Raw genomic sequence first — 13589 nt, 5'->3', positions numbered from 1 at the left:
CTAAACGCTTTTTAGGAATAGATATATCCATTTTTAAGCAAATTTGAGACAAAAATTATGAAAGGGAGGAAGTACCTGCAGAAAAGAAGAAGATTATGAGTAAGACAGGTTGTCGCTCGAATACCTTGATTTCTTATACAAATCCACGACAGTTAATTCGGGACGGAAGGAGTACATGATTTATTGCTTTCCGTTCTTCAGGGAAGCACCTGGCTGCAAAGTAAAATTGCACATGACACGCATGCTTAAGAATAATACTCCCTCCGTTGCATAATTCTTGTCTCAAATTTATCTAAAATTGGATGTATCTATTTTTAAAAAGTGTCTACATATATGTAATATTTCGACAAAAATTATGAAACGAAGAGATTAACATTTTTTATATTGTACGTTAGGAGGAGATCTGTGTGGTCCATGGAATGAAAGATGGATTGGTAACAAAAAGCGGCGCTGGATGTCAAGAAATTTTTCTTGAGTGGAAAAATGCAAAAAAAGACATACTTTTGTTAAGAAATCGAATAACAAAATTGATAGTAAAAAAATTACTTGTCTGAGCCCAGGTTCGAACTGGGGACCTTTAGTGTGTGAGACTAACGTGATAACCAACTACACCACCCAGACATCTTGACAAATTACTTATAAGTGCTAATTTAAACCTGTTCATAGCAGACCATCGCGCGAAACTTAATTTAACCGCAGTTGTATGAATTACGCAAAGGAACTAGAAATACTCCTCCTCCAGGAAAGTCCAACAGCAGCGTGACGATTGAGAGCACCGAGATTTCACATTTTCGAGAGACGGGGAGGAGTACGTACAGACGTAGAGTAATGAATACGGGATCGAGCATGTCCAAAATTGCCGTCACGTCTCGCATGAACCGATGAACCCCTTCTGTTCCGGCGTCTCTTCTGCGAGGATGCCATGTGCCCAGGTTGATATGCACCGAAAATTAATCTGTTCAAGTCGTGTGTACTTATCCAACGAACTAAATTAGTACTCCATTCATTAGTATCTCTAATGCATATAGTCTTCAACCTTGACGGTGGGTAAGGCCGTTAGGTGGCTGATACGCTTGGTTAAAGGTACAGCTAGTTCAGGAGGATGAGTCTAGTACTAATTCCTCGGATCACGTGGGATCGATGAATCGATCAATTGATTGAGCCTTCCAATCCAATCACTAACTCCTCGATCGAGAACGCGCGCATATGTACACGCGAGAAAATTGTTGTTGAAGCATGGGAGAGTAAGTTTTACGGTACATGCATCGGAGTAGTTCGTGGCCGCCTGGCTGTCGTTAGAGCGTGCTTCGTCCGTTTCATAATTCTTGTCCAAATATTACATGTATCTAGACATTTTTTATAAATAGATAACTATTTTTGTCAAATTTAAGACGAGAATTATGAAACGGAGGGAGAGAGAGTACTAGTTTCTCAGTTTATGCATACAATATTAACACTGCCATTGCTGACAAGATTTTGCCTGGAGTAAGTGCATTTTGCATTTTGTTCTCACGCCGGAACCATGTTTATTTTTAGGATGCACAAAGGTTCAAGTCTTCTATTTTTTCAAAAAGGGAAAGTTTCCGGCCTCTGCATCAAAGCGACAACATGGCTATTTTATTGCAAAGTCAAGGTAACAACCGGAGATACAAAAATCAACCAAAGAAACAAATATGTAGCAAAGCGTCTCATGCATCCTGCAATTTAACGGCACGCGCCAAACAGCCTGGTCGAAAACAAAGACTCGAGTATGTGCTGAAAATGGCAATTGGAACCTTCGACTGCATCTGGAGACTTTGGATGATACGAAGAAACACACTTTTCTTGATGGGAGATTGTTGTGTTTAGAAAACCGAGTTGCGGTCGCTCTGATTGTCCTCTTGTGTGAACGAGTCAGCCGATACAGCGTGGAGAATGGGCGTTATATGCTGCTGGGCCTAAACTCACTGATGGGCTCTATTTGGCTTTATTCTTTTTCAGAAACCGTCCACGAATTTTTGGCACGGCAACTGGAAAAGAGTTCCCGCGGAGGCGGAGCTCCTCTGATCCTGCCCCTCCTCAGGACTGGTGAGTACCCCCTGTTCCGTTTCCCTCTGCAATGCCTCATCCCGGATGCTTGATTGAATCGCCAGGGAATTCGTTACATTTGATTGTTAACGCCGCTGCGCAACTGGCCCTGTCCGGTGGCGGCTTCCTACTCCTACGAAAACCATGACACGTGAATAAAAAACACCGCTTTGGATCAGGCCAGGGATGGAATGTGTTCGGTTTTGAAAGTTGAAGGACGAAATGTGCTCGGTTCTGAAAGTTGAAGGATGAAAAAAACAGTATGAAATTTCGTCTAAGGGACAAAAAACAAACTTTGCGGGAAACCCTGCAAGAAGCAGGGAAACTAAATACTGTACCATATTTTACCATGTGAGTCCCTAATGACATCACAATTCACAAACCTAGCTATAACCCAGAAGATTATTCCAAAAAAATTAAAGCCGGAAACCCTGCATGAAGCGGGGAAACACCAAACAGATTGACGTCCTATCATTTTGTACCAGAAAGCAAGATCTATATCATCACATGCCCAATCAGATTTGCAGTCCAAACACGCCTTGCGCCTTCCCAACCGAAAGGAAGAAAACGGAAGACAGGGCAATACCCGTTCCAGCCTGTATGAATCTACCACCACCTGAAAGTCAAATGGATCTTACTCTCCCAACTGTTTATTTGGTTCCACCACGAAACCTTGAGTATCAAACATCACATCGATGGACTTAGGGCATCCAACGTGACGTCTCCACGGTGTTGTGGTCGTTCACAGAAAATGCAGTGTTTCTCATTGAGTTCTGATGCTGCAACTGGTATGAATTGGTAGGAGAGGGGGCATTGTTTTTGGTGCATTGTGGCTCACATGGTTCCAGGAACATAAGTAGGTGAAACATGAGGGGCAACTGCTGTTTTAATCCACTGCAGTAAGCATGTACGCACATAGAGAGAAAAGTATATAAGGTCATTCCGGACAGTGCGGGACTGGAGCTCATCAGAGTAGCGTCAAGCTTGAACCATCTGCACACTAACATGAAGGGAGTTAGAATTCAATGGAGATGTGAATCGCACTGGTTATTTCTGTTCGAAAGGAATGCACTTTAATCTAATATTACCTTCGCCTGAAAGAGCTTTGATGTTAAAAATTAATACATTTTCCTAGTAAAGATTTCGTGCTAAAAATTAATATGCTAGCCTAGTAAAATGGTCAAATAAAGAACGACGTTTGTTCTGATCTATCTATTCAATGGTGCCCGGCCCCGGCCTCTGTACAGTTTCTGTTTTTGCTGTTCTTTGCCTTCTGTTTTGTTATTCACTTTTGTTCCAGCTTGCCGGTTGTACTTACGCTTCTTTGCGTCTCCTTAACGAAAATGACACACCGCTCCGTGTCTTCGAGAAAAAAAAAAGAGACAACATAACAAAACAGGTTCTGACAGATAAAAACCAATGTGAAAAGGCAGAAGCAGAAATAAGCAGATTTAAATTGTGCTTCATGTTTTTATGATGGAAGTCGTAATGCAAGCACTTATCCCTTGTTTGTGGTAGTACATCCTTCAAATATGGATTTGTATGCTCAGGTTTTCTAGGAACTCTGAAATGAGAAGTTCACAACCATTCGAGCAAAAGACTACTTACAAAAGAGTTTGCTTTTCCTAACAGTCCTTTCACTGGATGTTTTTTCTTGAGATCTAAACATGGTGAGAAAGATTCAACTAGAAAATACTCCATGCATATGGTCTACATTAAATTTCCGAATGGCAGGTTTCATTTATTTTGTTTACGAAAGGCAGGTTTCATTCATAGGGAGTAATGGAACATGTGGGTCATTTTGCACACAAATGGTTGTCCTTAAAAATAGTTATCACTGAAGAAAAGTTGAAAGGGAGAAACACCTCTTGGTTTGGTGGTGTAGTTCCTGAGGTGTAGTTGTGGGTGCATGACTTCACCCATCAGGGTTCAAATCCTGGTGCTCACAATATAGTTTAGGGGTTATCCCCTACAGTCTTTCCCTCAAAAAAAAAAAGGTGAAACATAAAGGGGGTTCATTTGACAACTATCTGAATCTGTTGTTATCCTTATTGACAACAGCAACAACAACAACAACAACAACAACAACAACTAAGCCTTTTGTCCCAAGCAAGTTGTTATCCTTATTGACACAGCAGAAATTTCACAATGCAGAACCTGCTGGTTGATCATATATAGGTCGAGAAGGATTCCAAACTGGGGGAGCTTCTTAACTCTACTAAATAGAATAGGGATTCTATTGAGCTCAAATTATCCACACATGAGCAATAAAACAAAGAACCAATTGGCGACAAGTAGTCAAGCACTATTCCACATGGTGTTTCGATTGGTTCCCACTTGGTTACATAGTGAAAATCATTCCGGCAAACTTGAGAAAGGTTATCGATATATAATTCTTCAAAAATGTGTCCAATGAGGAAAGGTGACACTTCTGAGATTCAATAAGGCACCACTTCGAAAATTAATTATATTATTGTATTTGCAAAATGATGAAAGCGTTTTCTATGAAGGAAATTCAAAGTGGTGTCCAGGAGCACGTGCTCTCGGGTAAAACTAACAACATTCCGAGCGTCAAAAAAAATTTGAAACAATTTACAGATCTACATGTCCATGGCTTCTACATGTATGTACATTTTAAGTTTTTTTATGGAAAAAGAAATATAAGATTTGAGTCCTGTGTAAAAAGGCAAATTTACTGCTTTAAAAATTGCTTTTTAGAGCACGGATTTGCCATTTTTGTGTAGGGCACAAAATTGGTCCTTTTTCCATAAAAATTTACATGCATACAAAGGACACAAGATTATATAGTTATATGTGCGTAGAAACATTCAGAATTTTTAACACTCTGGACTATTATTTTCATGCTCCCCTCCCGGGAGCCAAAACGCTGCACCCCTTTCTATGAGGACTTCATTCGTGCCAATTTTCACTCATCCAAAGTTACAAGCTACAAATTCTAGACAATAACTGTGATCAAGATAATATGGTTTTACTTGAGTATCATGCACGAGGAAGTGCAAATAAAAATAAAAGGTGAGTTGGAACCATTGTTTTGTCGACACCTTAGATAAAGTCACCTTCAGAAAGTCAGAATCTTCACTTTGTGAGCAAATGATTTTATAAAAAGATTATCAATTTGGCATTTTTACTAACCAGGGATAACTAATCGGTTACTAAGAGATTATGAAACATTTTTTACATGTGAAAGAAAAACAATCGGACATAACTAGATAATTCAAATATTAGGGCTATTACCAGTTCTGGAACATTTCTGTTCTTTAATGTCAACAATGCTGCTTCAGCAAAAGCTTGTGCAACTAGAGCATCTGCTTCTGCCGCCTCTGCTTCTCTTGCACTGCTTCAGCCTCTGCCTCTATAACTGCACGAGCAGCAGTGGATGCAGCCTCTTCTGCAGTCATGGTTAACATATGCGCCAATTCAGCATTAACTTGATATTTTGTGAGGTCTTTACTATCATCGTTCCCTATTCTCAGGGGTTCCCTTCGTACGTCTTCTAGCAGCAGTATTTTGGGATTTCGTTCCTCAGAGTACAGTGCAGGTGCAATCCTGTATTTCCGATTCACCTGTAATATTAATAGAGAGGCATGCTAAAATGGCCTGTAATCTATACTCAGTACTCTTTTTATGGGTAACTGTGTCTAGAGCATAGATAAGAAACAGTATTCTCAATTTCTCATGGTCAAAGCTACTTCACATTCCCAGATAACTGCAGTCTAGAACAAGGCAGCTCCTGGCCGGTTAAAAAATAAATAAAAAATTAAACAATAAAGGATATGTCATGAACAACAAAAGGCATTAACTAAAAACTAGGATTAATAAGACTTTCCAGTATTTAGTACAAATAAATCACACACTTGGCAGACCAATGAGATTGAACATGAAACAGAACGAGATATTGTAGTACATGTTTGGTATTGTAGTAGCAGTCTAATAGAGTATGGTGCACAGTTAAATACATGTATGCATCTTTTGGCATACATGCATATGCAATTGTGCCAAAACATGGCAAATATTGGTGGAAAAATCCTGTATTCTGCTTTAGCAAATATGATAGGCTGTCAGTGCCGACTGTTCAGTTGAATGAAATTAGGCTTCTAAAGATTTTGCATGAGGCAGACTGTATGCAAGTAATTACTTGAACATTACTCCATGTGGGGTCACTAAGTAGTATCGCTTCAATCATCAATAGTTCAATGCTGTATTACATTAATTTCCTCTGAAAAAACATAAATAATCAGTTACAAATTAAAATTGGACTACCTTTATAAGTTTTCCACTGGTGATCAAGTCCTTCAGTTTTGCAGATAATATGTGATCAAAATCATCAGATGGACGATATTGCTCCTATATGGAACCGGGTTAAGAAAGTGATCACATGAAAGCAAATAAGAGGAAGTGTAACAAATCTCTACAAGATTTTTATTAGCAAAAAGGAGCAACCATTTCAGATCAACAAGGCAACAAAAAGGGCGCAACAATTCAACAAGAAGAAGATGGATCAGCAGCAGAACCTAGGATCTACAAACCCATAATCATTCAGGTTATTTTTTGGCCGATCTCCAGCCAAAGAACTGATCCTGCTCATGCTGCATATCAAATTCCAACTTTATTTTTTTCTGTCAGAGTTGGAAATTTGAAATTGGCTCCCCACAAAAAAGAAAATTTGAAATTATTACTAATGACCATATTTTAGTAGAAAATGTGATGAAAGAGAGTGGGGTGGAGTGGGTGGGGATACAGGTAACAGGGAGAAGGTTCAGAGAACCATAAGCAGTCTAGTTCTGGTTTACTGATCAGTTCTGGCATGTTTCCAAACCCTGGATGGGGCAGCCAGCAGGTGAAAGGGAGTAACGGCAGTAGACTGCACAAAAACAAATGCAGGATATCTAGGTCCCACACTAACTTTATTGTGGGATTATCCTCATTTAGATAGTGGAATCAGGCTAGGCATAGTCTTTTGCTTTTGGTAAAACACTGTTTTTGCTTAGGATTTCATTTCAGGCACACACATCATTCAATGAAAATATCTGTTCTCTCTCTTCGTGGAACTAATCCATGGAAACCAACGCCTCTCCGTGAACTCTCAAATGGTTCAGAGTTTTGGTGAAGTCAAAATACTGAATCCATATATGAGAAGCTCTCATGCTAAGTAAAACCTTGGGCTGACTAAATAGAAATGGACAAAAGTGGAAATTAGAAAATTGTAAGCATTTCCGTGAAAGAATGTGAACAGGAGATAAGCAAGAAGATAGACAATAAGAAAGTACATTTGTAGACAGATCAGAAAATATATACCTGTAGTGGTAGAAACGAAACGAAAATAGAACAAGGATGCAAACCTCTATGTAATTAGCAATGGTAGTTCTGTGTGATCCTGTAGGCTCATTCAAATTTTTTACAGACTTCAATATGATATCATTTAGCCTGCAGGAAAGTTATGAAGTAGTAAAACTACAGTGGAGCATCCATAATATCTTGTTTTTTCTTGGACAGCACTATGAGGGGGGTACTAAATAATATAAGGATTTATGAATTAGAGTATTAGACACATCTAACTACCTCCAACGAGATTTTTTTGGTTGTAAACTGTTCCACACTTCACTACACACTGATGATATAGGCTGTTCATCACCATTAGATGCAACTGTCCTGATTGCCATTGAGTGGTCACTGTTCTTAGGAGTAGCTCGGTTCTTCTTTGTGGCAGCCCTTCCCTTCTCCAAAGAACCAAAACCGTAAAAAATGTGTTGATGTTGCGCCACTTGTCCTAGGAGAAAAGGGCATGCACATTAATAACTGCAAATGAATTTGGGATTTAACATCGAAGATTGCATGATTCATAAGAACAGGAATTTTGCAATGGCCCTTGTAGAAGTAAGTGACCTCAAGAAAAGTGGTATCAAGCGCAAGTAGTTCTAACCTTCAGGTCAACATTCGAGCGGTAGCGCAAGATGGAGCTAAATTCTGGATCTCTCAGTATCACCTGCCAACTTCCCACTCCATGCTTTGCTATCCCAGCTCTGAGAGCAGCTTCTTCCTCTGAAGTCCACCTATGTTTTGGAGCTCCCATGCTTATGCCCAATCTCCTCCGTCAAATACAATACGAACATGAATGTGCACCTTCTAACCTGAATTTGTTCATCAGAATATTGTAAATGCTTGCAGAACAAACAACCATAAATGACCAGTGCTGAATTGCATTTAGTCGCTACCCACTGCAAACACTGAATATTCTATCTCCTAAATAACGATAGCTCATACCTTCCCCAAAATCCAACATGTGCAGAAAATACCCAACAGAAATAAGAAGAGGAAATAAACGTGTTACATCCGTCCGTTCTTAGTTAAAGCAAGAAACTAGGTTTATAATAATACCAAACAATGGGGGAAGGATGAAGCACCATGCAAAATCTGGGAAAATTTAGAGTTGTTTAAATAATATTTTGCTGTTGACATCAAAGATCTTCTATTCATTCATTGTTAAATACAGCCCATGATTTACTTAGTGATACAAATTTGAGTCAGGGTGATACTTTGATACTAAACAAAAAATTGTCCTTACAATATGGTCAAACAAAGCAGCAAATTAGGGTTTATACAGACAACCTCAAACTCCTCAGATATAGTTGACGAGCTACAACATGTGGCAACTTCGATGCATCTCTGGATAAGCTTGTAACCATAGTTTGATAATTATGGCCATGTGCAGTGTATGATTGGTGGGTGGGAGACTTGCCCTTCCATTATATATGTATATATAGAAAACTCAGTTTATATATTGATGAGAAATTTCACTGCTATGTTAATGACAACAAGCGCCTAAGGGTCTCAAACAAACCACAAGGAATATCAATTGAAAATGCAAGACGTAACCATGTTGGTCCCTTGGTGCTGATAAATGTAAAAGGTGTGCTAAGAGCACCAAAGGGAAAAAAGAAGAATAAGAACACTGGCATTTCATAAAGCTAGAATTTGCTCCACCATCCATAGTTTTACCTGAAACTCTGACAGCATCCTAAAACACGTCCAAATATCACGAAGTATTGGTGAAGTACAATTCCTTCCTAACAGCTTGAGTTTCTGATTGATTACTAGTCAAATTGAGCAAATATCTTAGCAGAAAGTGATGGATATCATAATTATATGGCTCATTCCTCATCAAAAATGGAAATGTGACTAGTATCTAAATGACTGGTCTGGATTATGATTTATGATCACACCCTAAGGCCCCGCTTGGGAAGTATGTATATATATACTGGCGGAAACATTCCCAGGTGTATTATACTTGCCCCCACGAAAACCCGCTGTTATACAGGGTTTTTTTTTAGGTCGAAAACTTCCGTTTGGCTAGGAAGGCCTTGAAACAAGATGATATTTTGCAAAGAGGATCCATTGATGGGGACTTGACAAAGTCGGTCGCCAATGATGTGATTGCATAAATAAATGCATTGACATGTCTAAAGATTGTTTCCGGGCTGCGCTGAAATCTATCAGCTAATGTACGGTAGCTAGCATTTCGTGACATCATATACATCAGCATTCCTAGCTGTTCTTCAACGCTAACTTCTCTTGAATTTTGCAAAAGATTTTTAGATCTGAGATAATCGGCAAGTCCTTGGAAAATGTTTGACTCCATTCTTAAAACATCATAGCATCTAGTTGGGTGACCATCAAGTAACTCTTGGATATACTTTGGACCCGTGAGAATGGATGTATTCATTGGAATTTTAGTTTTCTTGGAGAGTAGGTATAATGCCGGAAAAACTAAAAACATCATTTCTTCTTCTTCTTCCTCATCAGAATCAGAAATATCCATTTCCAAATAACTCATAAAGGCCTAAATGACAAAATAGGGCAACAATAAGAGGCTAGTATAAGAACAACCATACAGCAGCAGCATACCAGGAGCAGCACAAGCAGCAATAAAATTAGACAAACATGATAGAATAAGAGCAACCATACAACAATTATTTATTACTAATATAGGAGATGCAATACAAGCACGGAGAATGTACTGAAATTGGACAAGGAGAAGGCCAGCTAGTTTACACCTAGTTAACAGGAATCGATTCCCAACCACATTTTTCTGCAAGCACTGCATATACACCTAGTACTTTAGGAATGTTAAAAAGATCATTTGTTTCATCCAATTTCATGTTCCTAGTGTTAGAAGGCTACCATCTTACTATGCTGCTACATCTGGATATAAAACGATCAACACGATGGGCAACACTCTTTGACAGTGTTAGAAAGCTACCAATTTTCTGCAAGCACCTAGATCTATATTTGGATAATATAATCTATCATATCATGTCTGATTACAAAGAGAGCAAAGGTAGTATGATATAATCCAATTATATATGCTTGAAATAACCTCCATTCACATCATTGATCTTATGGGTAACAACTAACAAATGCATGTAAAAAAACTATGTGGGACTAGTACATCTTGCTTGATTGGAGAATATCTTAAGATGTGTGGTGTAGGCAACAGTGGTTGGACATTGGTAATCTTTGCCAGTAGAAAAAGAAACAAGTGCAGGATGGGAAGATGTACCTGCTTGCCACCGGAGGAGAGCAAGGGCCTGGAGGATTCGGTTGCGGAGAGTCCGAGCGGCAGCGTGGTCTTTGGAGAGCTGGTTCCCGTCGTTGCTGAAGCCTCGCGTCTGGCAAAGGCGCCGAAAGCCTTGCGTCTCCTCACCGCCGCCTCCCGAGGCTTCGTGTTGCCTCGCTGACGCCTCCTCGGGGTCTCCAGTCGACAGATCCCACCTCGCCTCGCGCCGGCGGCAGGTTTATAGGGTTCTCGCACCCCGCGGTCGCCCTTCTCCTCGCTTCTTTCTGAACGGGACTTCACGAAGAAATTTTTCCGGGCCTCCTTAGGACATCTCAAGGAACCCCAGAATCCCCCCGTTTTGTCCAAATCTATTCATGGTAATAAAAGCAGCAAGGTTTTCTTCGTCGTGTCATGCATCAATTTTCGTGCATGTCCTGATTTTTCGTGTCTCCTCGCACTCCATCGAACCTTCATTCTCCTATAGTCTTATTCCCACATGGCTGCCCTCCTGGGCCGCTGCCGCCGACTCAACTGCCCGCGCTGCACCTCTCTCCAGTGACTACTCTCGATACGGGCCGGCACTGGATCAGATTCCCGTGCAAGAGACGAGCAGAGAGGTCCACGGCTGACCGGCGCTATCCACCGTCACGCGGTTCCTCATACAATGCACCAACGCGTTCTCCGTGACCTTCTTTTGACGCCAGCACGGCCAGCGGGCGGCGTGGACTGGGTGCCATGTCCGTGGCCATGGCTACTAGCATCAGGCCCGAGCTGCTGTTTGCGGTGCGAGGGAGAGCGCCAGGGAGGAGAGCCCCCGCACGTCGGCGTAGAAGACGGGGGAACGCGGGACGCCGCCAGAGGCGGAGGGGGAGATGAAGAGGGATGCGCGTTGGGGGCTTGGGGTTAGGGGTGGAAATCAGCGAGGGATCTTTCGCCAGGCTGAGCACCAAGTGGAAGACGAGGATGCCCTTGAGCTGGTGGCCTGTGCAAGCTCCGACAGCCCCGCCGCGAAGATGCCGCTGGCGAAGTTGTGCGACCCCGCGATGGGCGTCTGATACCTCCTCTCCTCATCCCTTCCAATCGTCCGCAACCCAAGAAAAAAGGCGTAGAATATCTGAAACCTGGTACCTTTGATAAATTTTTTGGAAATATTCTAATGGATACACATGTGCATAATTTGATGAAAATGAATTTTTACAGCACTGATTTAGATTTCAGGTTGATACATTAATTACTACTCATAATTAATAAAAATGATTTTGACATCAATATGTAAGTAGAATGGACGAGCAAAGTATTTGTTTTAGGCTAGAGTGTATATGATTTATTTCAATTGTGTTTTGTACTAGGTCCGTATGAACCTTTGATTAAATACAAGTGGGAAATAAAACACCGTTGTGTAGACAACACGCATGTGGGAAATAAAACACCGTTGTGCAGACAACACGCATGTCACACTTGACCGTACATTAGGAAATAAATAACACTTGGATTAACACCAAATATTTCGTTCATTTTCATTGAATGTCCAATTATGTTGTTGTGTTTTGTATAAACGTGAATTTTTATATGCATATGTTTAAGAGGCTGTGGCAACGCACGGGCACTGTACTAGTCTGTCCACATATGAGGTTCATGAGCAAAATACACGATCCAATGGGAACCACCATTTGTCCAAAGGTGGTCCACATCCCTCATTTTTTCCCCAAATTCGGGGACCCATTTGTGCAAAACGCGTCCAAACATTGTCCACTTGTCTTCTTGTCCCACATGTCATAGACTCATAAAGAGATAAATGGGTTACCATTGGATAACTTGATATTTTGTTTACCCCGATTTGCCCAAAGACCCCTCAGATGGACAAATGGGGAGGACAAATGAGGGCTCACCGTTGGAGATGCCCTTAGGTCCGTAACAGTTTTCGTCATTTCGGGCCGAAACCGGGGGGAAAGGGAAACGACGATGACGAATCAATCGCGATTCTGGGCTTTGAAGTATCTTTTGTGGCCTCCGTAATTTACACCGGTATACGGGCCGAAAACGACCATCCAATCAGGCCCTAAGTCATATATATTGTGCAATGTGATTGGATTTCCTAGCACACCAGTGTCACTGAGAAAATTTACTTCATGGCTAAAATTTGATCAAACTGACATGTCAAAAGAATGTTGAAACTTGAAATACAAAAAATCAATGCTGGACAGCAAAAATTCATACATTTGATGTAATATAGCTTCAGATGATAGAACCGTTTCAAAAGATAGAACCTTACAGAAACTGATACTGCCAAGAAAAAATTGGAACAAATACGGGGTCGGAAAGTGCAACACAGTAATGTTGTGACCTATATTCCACACAAAACCATGTTCATACACAGCACGATGTGTCCCCAAAACCACATTCACATCGCAATCCCAGTGAATACTCCAAGATGCTTGCTTTTGCAGTTTGGTCTAAAACAGCTAACCTGGATATAATAATTACAATCGCAGTTTTGACACATCAAAACTCAGTACAGAAAATAGCACGCAGAGGGTTTATCCACTTGCCACTTCCAAAGACCCATTAATCGTGACCAAGAACTACGATGCTTATACAGATCCTTACCTCGGGGTTCCCAGCCAAGAATTGTATCAGCATAAATGCGATTGATCGGGACTCGGAAGAAGATGCTATCCCAAGAAAAAGAAAAAAGAGCCCAGGTAGCGTCGATGAAGCCGGAATGTGTTGGGTGGGTGGGGGCGGGGAGAAAGGACGGATACGAGGGATCGCACGAGTGGTTCCAATTCGAGGAATTAAAAATTTGTTGCGAGGATCGTCAACAAGATATTACCTTGGCGGCCGGCGGCTGGCATTGAGCAAGCTTGGTTGGCATGAGGGTCATGATCCGAGGACAGGGCAGACGAGCAAGGACAGCTACCTGCAAAGAGGAAATTGGGGAGATTAC

General features: G+C 41.0%; 1 protein-coding gene and 1 non-coding gene across 2 annotated transcripts; both read right to left on the bottom strand.

The window, feature by feature from the left end:
• Nucleotides 1-547: 547 nt before the first annotated feature.
• TRNAV-CAC lies at nt 548-621 on the bottom strand. The gene has a single exon. It is a non-coding gene; the product is annotated as a tRNA-Val (tRNA).
• A 1695-nt stretch (nt 622-2316) lies between these two features.
• Nucleotides 2317-11002, bottom strand: LOC100831004 (single myb histone 6-like). The gene is given in 9 exon segments (XM_024457807.1): nt 2317-3060; nt 5323-5423; nt 5426-5651; nt 6349-6432; nt 7428-7512; nt 7648-7819; nt 7822-7855; nt 8009-8216; nt 10646-11002. Coding segments are annotated over 8 exon segments (867 nt in total). The 5' UTR covers nt 8159-8216; nt 10646-11002; the 3' UTR covers nt 2317-3045.
• Between the last annotated feature and the right edge of the window lie 2587 nt (nt 11003-13589).

This window comes from Brachypodium distachyon, chromosome 1 (genome assembly GCF_000005505.3).
Source record: "Brachypodium distachyon strain Bd21 chromosome 1, Brachypodium_distachyon_v3.0, whole genome shotgun sequence".
In the NCBI taxonomy this organism is placed as follows: Eukaryota; Viridiplantae; Streptophyta; class Magnoliopsida; order Poales; family Poaceae; genus Brachypodium; species Brachypodium distachyon.
Note: the sequence above shows the minus strand (reverse complement) of the source record. Positions and strands in the feature narration are given on the sequence as shown.